Raw genomic sequence first — 12,430 nt, 5'->3', positions numbered from 1 at the left:
TCACCGTGGATCCACCGTGGTTTTGTCGTGGATTCACCGTGGATACACTGTGGATTCACCGTGGATTCACTGTGGATTCACCGTGGATACACTGTGGATCCACTGTGGATCAACTGTGGTGAAATGTCACGAAACCACGGTGGATCCACAGTGGTTCCACGGTGGGTCCACGATGTGGTGGTTTCACCGTGGATCCACGGTGGTTCCACGGTGGTTGCAAGACCGCGAGGGCGAACGTAAAGTTGATGTTAATGCAATATGTAAATGTCCAGTGTCTAAATATTCAGATTGCACGCCGCTGCATCTTGCAGTAAGCACAGAAAATTTGGAAATCATAAATTTATTACTGAAACATAAAGCGGATGTTAATATTAGCACTGAAAAGTTAGGATCATCTATCGGAATAGCTGTGGATCAGAATAATTATGAGTTGTACGAGTTGTTATTAAAAGCTGGTGCAGATATTAATGAACCTTCGAATATGACACTGTTACATAGAGCTGTTGGTGCAAACTATTATCGTATAGCTAATGATTTAATTGAACGCGGTGTAGATGTTAATGCAATATGTAAATGTCCAGTGTCTAAATATTCAGATTGCACGCCGCTGCATCTTGCAGTAAGCACAGAAAATTTGGAAATCATAAATTTATTACTGAAACATAAAGCGGATGTTAATATTAGCACTGAAAAATTAGGATCAGTCATCGGAATAGCTGTAGATCGGAATAATTATGAGTTGAGCGAGTTGTTATTGAGAGCTGGTGCAGATATTAATGAACCTTCGAATATGACACTGTTACATAGAGCTGTCGGTGCAAACAATTATCGTATAGCTAATGATTTAATTGAACGCGGTGCAGATGTGAATGCGATTAATGGATCTGGAACTTCACAGTACTGCGGTTGGTCACCATTACGAATTTCAATTATGAATGAGAATGAAAAAATCGCAACATTACTTCTTGAAAAACAGGCAAAAGTTGATGATGAAGAATTTGATGAAACTCCACTTGGTATCGCTTGCGAGTGCGGTAATTTTGAATTAGTCAAGATACTTGTCAACGCAGGCGCTGACATTAATAAAATTTCTAACAAAGCGATGCCATTGTACTGGGCTGTTGATAAACAAAATTATCAAATTGTTAAATATTTAATTGACCTGAAAGCTGATGTTAACATTATTCATCAAGGCACAACTTTACTTCAACACGTAGTAGAAAGTGGTAATATAAAAATGGTTGAGCTTTTCCTTGAAAATGGTGCCGAAGTAAATGCAATTAATGAGGAGGGTGAAACAGCTCTTATCGTAGCTGTTGAAATAGATGATCTCGAGCTGGTTAAAATTCTAATCAATGCCGGAGCTCAGGTGAATTTAAGTAATGACAAAACTTATTCACCATTACACTGGGCCGTTGAGCGTAGCAACTATAGTACGACTCAATATTTAATCGAACAAGGAGCTAAAATTAATAGTATTCGCTTAAATAGCACGCCACTGACTATTGCTTGTGACAATGGAAGAAAAGATATCGTTGAGCTTTTGATTAAAAGTGGAGCTATCATTGAAGATAAAAGATTAAACATGACACCTCTCGGCATAGCTTGTAAGCAGGGTAATTTCGATTTAGTTGAGTTACTAGTAAACTTTGGAGCGAGTGTTGATCTTCGTTCCGGTGGTGCGACTCCGTTATGTTGGGCGGTCACTAGGAGAAATTTCAAAATCGCTAAGTATTTAATTGATCACGGAGTTGGAGATATTGATGCTGGTCGGCGGGGTACTACTCCATTGTACTTAGCAATTGAAAATTACGACGTAAAAATAGTTAAACTCTTACTTGAACACCGAGCTACAGCTAATAAAGTGATTAAAAATGGTACAACAGCTCTTGGATTGGCTATCAAGACTCGTAATTTGAATTTAGTTGAATTAATATTACATGCTGCGGGTACAGATATAAATGCTCTGTGTTACGAGAATCGAACGCCATTAGAAATTGCAGTGCAACAAAAAAATATAATGTTAATGAAGTTATTGATAAATTATCACGCTAATATTAATTTTACAACTAAAGAAAAGCTGAAATTTATTTTTCATGTTTTACACGCAGGGAGTCTCGAAATGCTGAAGCTAATATTATCTGAAAATGTTGACGTTAATTGCAGTGATTATGATAATGAAACACTCTTATTTGCTGCTATTAGACAAAGATCATTTGAAAAAACTGAATTTATACTCATGAGAGAAGATTTTGTCAATATTAATGATGTCTCCCAGGGCGAGTCTGCGCTTCATGAGGCTGGTAAATTCGAAGAGGAAAATCCATTGATATTGAATCTTTTATTAAATGCTGGAGTTGATGTTAATCTTGTAAATAAATCCAATCAGACGGCTGTAAATACAACAAATTTTGAGAGAAACAAACAAATTATCAGAGAGCACATGGTAAAATTGAAGGCAGCTGGTTGGTCTTTAACTAATCAAAATTTAAAGGCAATCATCGAAAAAGGATTGGACGATTTTTTTATTGATTGTTTGAAAGAAATAGAACTGATGAAAAAATTAAAAATCAATCAGACTATCATGAGTTACTACGATGTTATGCGTATTAATCACCATGAAATCGCGGTTAAATTAAATAATTTTGACAATAAAACTTTAAACGAAAAAGAGTTGCAGTTACTATTCCCTTTGTATGGTCGGATAATTTACTATCGTTTATTTAAAAGCTTACAGAGAAATAAATTGCTAAGTATAAGCACTCATGTATTTGTTACATTACTTGCTGGTCATCTGCCGTTTGATATTATGAGAGCAATTAATCCTTATTTAAACAATAGAGATCTTAAAATATTATCTCAGCGCTAAAAAGTATTTTTTTTTTCGTTTTTTTCCTTAATTCATAATTCTCCAATAAAAAATTTTTCAAAAAATAATAAAACTTGAGTTTGTAATACTAACATTTATAAAATTACATTTATTCAAGTAATCAACTGATAAAATATTTTCTTATGTAAAACAATGTGTTTTATTCTTAAATGTGAAATAAATAAATCAATTTAAATCCGAGTTTGTATTTATTGTATTATAATATTTTATAAATGTATAAAAAAAAGTATAAGACGATGATTACAGGAAAATAAGTTGCTTGAGCAAGTTTTCGTTGAAACTTTCATCATTTTAAGTGTTCTTAAATATTATATTAATAATAAAAATAGTTTATAGATAAATAATATTTATATCTATACGTTTTTTAATTAATAATCAGGTATGGCCATTTTTCATAAATGTGAAGAGTAATTTTTCTATTGTTTACTCTAATTATTGTTATACCTTTAAGGGCCTCAGACTGACCCCTTACTTTTAAAAAATGCCCGCCACTTATAAAAAATATTTAATGACTTTCAACTTTAATAAAAATACTATTGATTAATGAATAAAAAATTAAAACATTTATTGACAAAAGGACAAGTTTGCCGCGATATAAATTTTAAAAAAAAATTATTTACAATTGCTATCTATCAGGAGTTAAATGAAAATTTTTAAATGAATTTCAGTAAAATCTTTATGTCAATATTATAAATGCGAAATGTCTAATTTTATGGTCTAAATTTTATTTAACAAATTTCGTTGAACTCCTAATTAACACCAAATTTAAGTAATTTTTTTTCAAATTCACATCTTGAAAAATCGTCGTTTTTTCAATCAATACTTTAATTTTTTTTTAATTAATTGATAATTTCTCTAATATTTTTATGACAGATTATCATTGAAAATTTTTAAAAAGTGAGGAGTATCTTCTGGGAATTCTCTCAAAATTTTATTTCGTTGAATGATGATGTACCAGACAAATATATTCTTTAAGATGCATGCATCCTAGACTTGAGTACAGTTGAGATTTAGAACATCAGATGTTTTAGCTAAAAAAATTTAAACAAAATTAATTGCAAGACATAGAAAAAATAATCAAATTAAAAATAATGATATCTACCCTCTATTTTTAATTAATTCGGAAAATTTTTTAAGCAAAAGCGATAATAAGATCGGTTTAGAATTTTCTAATGTTTTGTAATCTCCAGTTTTCATCACACTATCGATATTTATTACGATGTAATTGACAACGTACTCCATCAGTAGATTTGCATGACATTGATCTGCTAACATTAATAATTTAATTGCATTTTCATTGGTCAATGATTCGCGAAGCGATTCCTCACATGATATCTTCAGTGTTTGCAATTTAAATCTATCAGCAACTTGTAATAGAGATACAGCTTTGCTGTCCAAATCATCAACTTTATCAGTGTAAATAAATCTCAACATATCTCGGAATATTTCAGGAGCTACATCACTTATCATCAATATGTTATTGTTACTTTCTTGCATTCTGTGGAGAACCGAAGCAAGTACTGGACTTCGTGCTGATAAAATTGTCTTATGCGCATGAAACTTTACGTCGCCAACAATTAAAATCACATCGACATTAATTTTTTTATCAAAGAACTTCTCAAAATCATCAGTTATTTTAGGCTTCAAAATTTTTAATGGAACTTCCGTTGTAGTTGATGTATAGTCTTCAAGTACAACGAGATCCACACATAATGTTATCATATCATTTGGTAGTAAATTATCTTTATTTTCCAGCACCTTTTTTATTTCCAGAAATTTATTTGAACCCCAACTCTCATGAAGTTTGAATACTCGAGTTGATTTTTTAACACTTACTTTTTTTTCGTTATTCTTATCCAAAATATATATAGAATATGTTGCTCTTACTGATTCAGTATCGCTGTGTTTTAAACACAAAAATGCTGACAGCCATTCTTTGACTTGTGTTACGTCATTATCTTTAAATTTTAGTCTCAAGTACCAGGAATCATTTATTTTAGCACCTGTTGAAAATTTAACAGATTCAACTTTTACGTCATCTGTACACGTGAGCGATGAATCGATGAATGAATTAAATTGATCTATTTTCCATTCGAAAATAACCTTATGTTCTTTCATTGACGAATAAGATCTCTTCATTTTTTTTTAAATTGTTAGTCAACAATCTGTAATTTAAAAATATTATTCAAACATTTAAAAATACATCATTTTTTATATATTTCATATGAAAGTACAATATCGGTCATTAATTCTTGCGCGGTAGCATAACATCGGGAAAAAAAAAACTTCTCTAAAGGAAAATATGTATCACTTTTTTATACAAATATTATCTATAAAAAAAAAAAATTGTAAAAAAAAAATACAATATTTAAAAATATATCTATATTAATTAAATGTAAAATTATAAATATGAATTGTAAAATAAGTGAATAAAAAAAAGTCCCTATAAAAAAAATCTCTAGATTTATAAATCACTAAAAAAAAATTACAATAAAAAAAAAAATTCCTACAAAGAAACATTTGCATATCTAAACATCTACTTAAAAAAAATATATAAAAATGAAAATCTCTACAAATAAAATATCTATAAAAAATCGGCTGTTTTGGAAAATCTCTATAAATCATCACATGTACAAATAAATATCTGAATAAAGTATAACCTCGAGAACTGGAAGCATTGCCACCACGTGCTCATTTATTATTTATTTATTTATTCATTTAACGTACAATTTTTAGGAGTAGTTCCTTGATGTACGGTACAATAATTGACTAGGTATATACAAAAAATATTAAAAAAGATTTGCGCAGTTTTACAATTAATCCATATAATTTAATTTTGGGAAACAAAACACATAAAGCATTATAAAATAAAGTATGCCAAAAAGGAACGAGAGAACATGTACAAAAATAGGTGAGAAGTGCGTCAGATACTCAGAGGCGAGTTATTACTATTTCTCAAAGTAATTACTTCGCAAAGGTATGCGTATAACGCCTTTGTTGATGTTAGAGAGTCCTCTGAGATTATCGCTAGTAGGTTTGGTGAAGAGCTGTCTGTAGGCCACCAGGGCTGCATGTATCTATGCCTCAGAAAATCGTAAGCAGGACATTCTGCAAGCATATGAGCAATTGTTTCCTCCCTGAAGAGATGACACTGCGTGCATATTCGCTCTGGCATGAATTTGTGAGTTATCCCATTTAAGGTTAAGTTGTAACCCAGGTTACCGGCAAGTCTAATTTGCAGTTTCGGTTTTGCTTGTTGATGAGGGCAGATACACAAGAGCCGAGCAGGGAACAGATGGTTAGAGTAAGCGAATTGTAGCATACTTGAATGCGCATATCTGTTGAGGTCCAGATTCTTGCGATAGCGACGGTATTTTTCGAGAATGATAGTACGGCGGCTCAACCAGACAGGTAGGGATAGATTATCGAGCATAAAATCTTCGTGTATGGGTTTTAGAAGTGCTTTAAGACGTAAGAGCCAGTTGAATCTCAAATGGCCGTGCTCCTGTGCTTCGAAAAGCCTAAACAGACATTTCTTCGGTAGGCGAGAATCAGGCATTTTTAAGATTCGTACGATCCAGTTGATTGTGTTTTTTAAGATGTCCACCGAAATATGCTCTATGCCCAGTTCTAGGCGTATTGCGTAGTTTGGTGTGCACTGAGCCAGGGAGAAAAGTCTCTTGTAGAAATAAAGGTGCGCGGTTTCTAGTTTTTCCAGGATATTTGGGTCGAGGGCCCATATGTGCGCCTGATACAGGAGCGTAGTTTTTACCAAGCTATCGTGAACCTTCTTCTTACTAGGCCAAGTACTCGATTTGAGCCGCGCTAGGGTTGTTAGAACTACGCCAGCGGCAGATTTTACTTTCCTAGTTGCCATATCTGCTGCTAGAGAGCCTGATGTTGATATATTGAACGGAATACCTAGGTATACGTATGATTCTACGACTTCAATTTTTTTTCCTTTGTACAGAAAGTAACAGATTTTTTTGCTCCGCCTGCCGGACGCTTTACAGATCAGAATCTTGGTTTTTTCGATGTTTACGGTTAGGTTGTTGTCATCACAATATTTTTCCAGTACTTTGAGGATTTTTGCAAGGTTGTTTGCTGAGAAAGTTACTGCCGTCGAGTCATCGGCGAATCCTAGCAGGCTGATATCTGTGGACCCATTTAAGTTCAAACCTATACATTCTTGTTTCTCGAAAACACTCACCATGTCACTAATGTAGAGAATAAACAGAAGTGGGCTAAGAACTTCACCCTGTAACACACCTTCTGTAACTTCTATGGGTTCCGAAAGGGCGTCCTCAGTCCTGACGTGCATTCTAATAGCAGCATAGAATTTGATAAGGATGTTTACGAGTTTGGGGCATAGACCAACTTCTACCAGCTTGCTCCAAAGCTTGTCATGTGGGACTGAGTCGAAAGCCCGCTTGAAGTCTATAAATAGAACTAGCGCGGAGGCACCCTTGTGTCTTAGTAATAATTGGAGAACTGATTGCAGAGTAAAGACGTTATCCTCGCAGCTCCTGCCTTCCCGGAAGCCCGCTTGTTCCTCAGGAAGTATTCCGTTTTTTTCGGCCCAGATCCTCAGGCGTTCATTAATAATACCGGTAAAAATTTTCGTTACACAGTTCACTAATGCTATGCCCCGGTAATTGAAGAAGTCACCTGGGTCTCCTTTTTTATGTAGCATGAACATGCAGACCTTAGACCAGTCCTCTGGAATATCACCAGAATCGAGGATCTTGTTAAAAAGTGAGAGCAAGTAAAGCTTCCAATTACTAGGAAGATTTTTTAAAAAATCGTTTGAAATACCATTTATACCCGGAGCTTTACCACTTTTGGCTTTATTCAGACTCTTTTGGAGTTCGTCAAATGAAATGTCACACGTTAATTCCGTAGTGGGGTAGAAGACATGAAATGGGACTTGGGTGGAGCTGCGCGCCGGATATATATTGTTGTAGAAATTTACCCAGTCTGAAGGGCCGATAGCCGAGACTTTGTTGGACCTTGGGTTCGCTAACCTGACCGCTTGCCAAAAATCGGCAGGAGATCTAGAGTTTGCAAACAGTCTCGAAATCGATTTTGCGTATTCGCTTTTTTTGTACCTGAGTAGGGCAAAGTATTCCTTCTTGACAGTATAGTAGTAGTCCCACAAGATCGAATCACTATACTCCTTTTTGCAAAAGCGTAAGTAGCTAGATACCAGACGCTTACGTTCTTTACATTCGCTATCGAACCATCTAGCCCTAGGTGGCTTTGGGGTTGTGTTTGAAAGTTTGTACATTCCCGAGCTTTGGGCAGCTTGTGTGACCGCTTTTTCCAGTATCGAATACAGCTCATTCACTGAAGTTGCTTCAAAGTTTTGGCCCACATAGGAAGACCATTTCATGCTGTGTTTAAAAAGAGACGCTTGCACCTTATTCCATTTAAAAAGAGGCTGGGGCACCTTAGCAGGTGTTTGTATCACATCATCCGAAGTTGTAGTCAACGAAAGTGATACTGGAAAATGATCTGACTGCGTGACGATGTGATTGACACAGAGTTCGTTGATGTATTTCAGTCCTGAAAAATGTATCCACACTAGGTCAATCGTGCTTTTGCCAAGAACACCGCTGAACGTGAATTGTCCTGGAATATCCCCGTTGGTTCTGCCATTCAGTAGAATGAAACCGTTCTCCTCCATCAGTTCGTTAAGTAGTCGGCCTTTCTCGTTGACTATTTGGTCTTGTGCAATGCGAGTCTCTTCCAGGGGCGATCCCTCGATAATGCGCGGTTCGGAGTGTTGGACCTGTCCCACTCTGGCATTAAAGTCTCCCCCTAGGAGTAAGATGTTGAAGTTAGTAGTGTTTAAGATGTCATTTAATACTGATTGTAGAGAGTTGCAGACATCTTTAAAATTTGCAGAGGGCTTCCAGTAAACCGAGCCAATTATAATTGAAAAATCATCTTTAGTATGTCTGGAAAAAATACAATTCTCGGAGGAGTAAATGGTATCTAGTTGGTAAGCCCTGTCACAGGTAGTCAGGAGACCACCGCTTGCCCGACCTGGAGACTTAACTTTGTTTGCTTGTACCCATGTGGACTTCCAAGTTGCGAATTTTCCCGAGAGAGCTTTACTATTTGAGTGTCTCCATGTTTCACTTATGCATACAATACTATGGTCGAGAGATGAAATATCTGTAAGATTAGTTATGCCGCGGCAGTTCCAAAAAGTTATGATCACCGGTTTTTTCTGAATGTGTTTTGTTTCCTGTAGTTGTTAGGCGCTTTCCCTGGCAAAAGGAGCATTATTTGTGTATTGTTGGGATGGACTGTGCTTAAGCGGGACTATAGCTTCTAAGTGTAGGTCGTATGTATAGTCAATACCGTCTACCGTGATCTTGAGGTTACTAGTTTTAACCTTTTTGTTCGAGAGTTTCAAGCGGCGAGATTCATCCCTTAATTTCTTGGAGATAAGACTTTCTTGCGGTGTTAGATCGTGGTTTATGAACACCGTTGATTTTAATTTGTTCTTTTTGGTCATGATTTCTTTCTTAGTTGTCCCGTCCAGTATAGTGGCCTTGATCATGTCGTTATTCTTACCGATCACTGTGGCGCTGGTGATACAGTTGGCGATGCCCAAGTTGACTTGGATGTAATTGCTTAGGGTCTTGAAGGGATCGCCATCCTGCACCTGTAAACCTTTGACAATAATATTATTTTTACGAAGTTGCTTTTCAACCGCGTTTGCCGAAGCAGAAGCTATCTCTTCGTGCAAAGAGCGAACAGTTCCCTTCGGCGAGGTTATACAGTTGGTTGAAGAGGATTCTAGGATTTTGACACGAGCTTCTAAGGATCCAACGGTATCTTTTAGTTCAGAATTTTCTTGCCTAAGGCTTTCTATCAATTCTTGGAATTCCTTGGTAGACTCCTTGCGAGAATCTTCAATTTTGGTCATTAATTCCTTTTTCAGCAAATTTAGCTGTGATGCTGTACTTGTACTCATCTCGTCGAGTTTCTTGAGGATCGCTGACTCCATGCTTATTGCAGAATTTAAGCCACTAGAATCCGGATATGAACCCTGATTTGTTGGAGATAAAACCTGCCTGGAAATTTTCTTTTTCGGATGCCCTGCAGGTGTGTGGGTGAAAGAGTCTTCTTCCCTGCCTCTTTTGGAACTCGCAGGAGACAGATAATTTAGTATAGAATTGGACGAGGGTGTTCGATCCTTGCTCCAAGCTTCCGCTTTTGGCGGTCTTCCTCTTGCTTTCGTTTGGATGTGGGCCTGGAGTTCAGCGTAGGTTTCCTGGTATTCCGATGGTAAGAACTCAAATGTAGATGGGCTGAGAGCGAAGTTTTTGAGAGGAGCCGGAGGATTAATTGGACACGGGGATAAATTCGAAGTTGCAGTCGGAGAGTCCGCTTCAGAATCCGATGAGTCGGTAAGCTTTGCCGGGTCCGAACCTCTATAACTCATGTTCCATGTTTAACCTCGGGGACCAGTAAATTGCATAAAAAGTACCACTTTGAATTGACTGACCACGTGCAGATTCCAACCTCAAAAGTCACGTGTTCGAGTGAGAATAAACCTTATCAGCGATAGCACAGTTTCACAGCAGGAAAGTTAAAAATAAAAAGTATAGAACTAAGAGTAATAAGAGTAAATTGTGTAAAAAAAAAAAATAACACTTCGAATCGACTGACCACGTGCGTAATCCAACCTCAAAAATCACGTGTTTAAATAAAAAAGGCCTGTCACTAAATAGTACAATTTCACAGCCGAGAAGTTTTAAATAAAAAAAAAGTACAGCAGTCAGAATAGCAAATTTTAGTAGTTTAGAGATAAAAAGGTAAATTAATTAAGATAAATAATCAAAAATACTCAAAGAAACACTAGGACGTAAAATTCGAGCGATGTGTGCTGTACGAGCGCCACCTAGCTCAATCACGTGCTCATAATCATGAATAAGTTCGTGTTGTAATATATAAGTATAAATAATAATAATAATAAAAATTATGGTTATTATTATGTTATTAAGAAAAATATAATAAATAATTTTAAACTTATAATAAGTGACTTCGAAAAACGTGAAAGATTCAAATCTGATAACTCCAAAGCACTGAGCCTGTAATAATTCATATAATTTTAATTTTTTTAATTTTATTAGTTAAACTTTATTTGAGAATATCATAAAATTATTATTATTTATTTTATAATTTTTAATTTTGTTTGACTATCAAGCCGTATGCCAGGATTCGATGAACGTCCAAAAATCACTTTTCTTTTTTAACTTCCCGCTAAGAGAATCGACGATTTTCGAAAAATTGGGAAGTTATTGTTTTCACCCCGATTTTCGAAAGTCGAGTTTTCATCAGATGTTGACGTTTTGAGGTCCTAGGAAGCTATTCTAACTATTTTCAGAATGATGTCCGAGTGTATATATATATATATATATATATACTAATGCAAAAAATTAAAGGAGCAGAAAAATTTTATAAATTTTTTAGTGATTTTTGGAAGGCTGTAACTTGGTGAAAAAAAATCGTATCGAAAATTTAAAAAAAGCATTTTATAGCTTGAAATCTCTAGTTTAGGTGTATTTTTTCAAAATTTTTTAAAAGCTCCGATTATTGCGCAAACATGAGAAATACCGCGAGCCAAAAAATTTCTAAATTTTTTTTTTTTTTCGAAGAGCCCACGGACCGCGGAAAAATTCTTTCAACTAAACGAATGCATACATCGTTTAGCAAATTTATTCAGCTTCAATTTGGTTTTTTTTTTAACCTCGTAGGTCGATTTGTCGCAGAGATATCAGCCTTCAATTGATTATGATTACACAATTAAAGGAACAAAACTTGCTCCTTTAATTGTTTAGCTAAACGTTGATCGATGATTCCCAAAAAACGGTACGATAGATCAATTCAAAAATTTACAGGGGTCTTGGGGGTACATTAAGCTAAAAAAGTCCCTGGCAACATTATTTTTTTTATCGATATATGCAGAGTAGCGGTTGATTTACTAAAAAACCAAAAAAAGTCATTTTTTTGTACTTTCTTCTAATGGATGTTAAAAATAAAAAAAAATTTTTTTTTTAAAAAATGATGACAGGATCTTGTAGGGAATTTATTCAAGTTTTTAACGCCGCCCTTCAACTTTCTGTGCGATCATTGGTACCTGAAATATCGAAGATCAAAGCCAAAAGGATCGCTTTCTATTTGAAGGCTGATATCTCTGCGACAAATCGTCCTACGAGGTTAAAAAAAAAACCAAATTGAAGCTGAATAAATTTGCTAAACGATGTATGCATTCGTTTAGTTGAAAGAATTTTTCCGCGGTCCGTGGGCTCTTCGAAAAAAAAAAAAAATTTAGAAATTTTTTGGCTCGCGGTATTTCTCATGTTTGCGCAATAATCGGAGCTTTTAAAAAATTTTGAAAAAATACACCTAAACTAGAGGTTTCAAGCTATAAAATCCTTTTTTTAAATTTTCGATACGATTTTTTTTCACCAAGTTACAGCCTTCCAAAAATCACTAAAAAATTTATAAAATTTTTCTGCT

General features: G+C 35.1%; 2 protein-coding genes across 2 annotated transcripts; one reads left to right on the top strand and one right to left on the bottom strand.

Moving 5' to 3' along the window:
• Window positions 1–172: 172 nt before the first annotated feature.
• Window positions 173–2,902, top strand: LOC130663213 (ankyrin-3-like). The gene has a single exon (XM_057462332.1). It carries the CDS (start codon window positions 173–175, stop codon window positions 2,867–2,869), a length of 2,697 nt encoding a protein of 898 aa, XP_057318315.1. The 3' UTR covers window positions 2,870–2,902.
• Window positions 2,903–3,685: 783 nt separating this feature from the next.
• LOC130663431 (speckle-type POZ protein B-like) lies at window positions 3,686–5,567 on the bottom strand. Its single transcript, XM_057462654.1, has 2 exons — window positions 3,993–5,567; window positions 3,686–3,921 (listed from the first exon to the last, which is right to left on the bottom strand). The coding sequence occupies exons 1-2, from the start codon at window positions 5,027–5,029 to the stop codon at window positions 3,918–3,920; spliced, it is 1,041 nt and encodes a 346-aa protein (XP_057318637.1). The 5' UTR covers window positions 5,030–5,567; the 3' UTR covers window positions 3,686–3,917.
• Window positions 5,568–12,430: the final 6,863 nt, after the last annotated feature.

This window comes from Microplitis mediator, chromosome 2 (assembly GCF_029852145.1).
Source record: "Microplitis mediator isolate UGA2020A chromosome 2, iyMicMedi2.1, whole genome shotgun sequence".
Classification (NCBI taxonomy): domain Eukaryota; kingdom Metazoa; phylum Arthropoda; class Insecta; order Hymenoptera; family Braconidae; genus Microplitis; species Microplitis mediator.
The sequence above is the reverse complement of the archived record's forward strand: the minus strand, read 5'-3'. Positions and strand labels throughout refer to the sequence as shown.

What these genes read in the sequence shown, in the direction of transcription:
- LOC130663213 (XM_057462332.1), top strand. Translation starts at nt 173, where the DNA reads ATGTGGTGGTTTCACCGTGGATCCACGGTGGTTCCACGGTGGTTGCAA.
- LOC130663431 (XM_057462654.1), bottom strand. Translation starts at nt 5,029, where the DNA reads ATGAAGAGATCTTATTCGTCAATGAAAGAACATAAGGTTATTTTCGAA.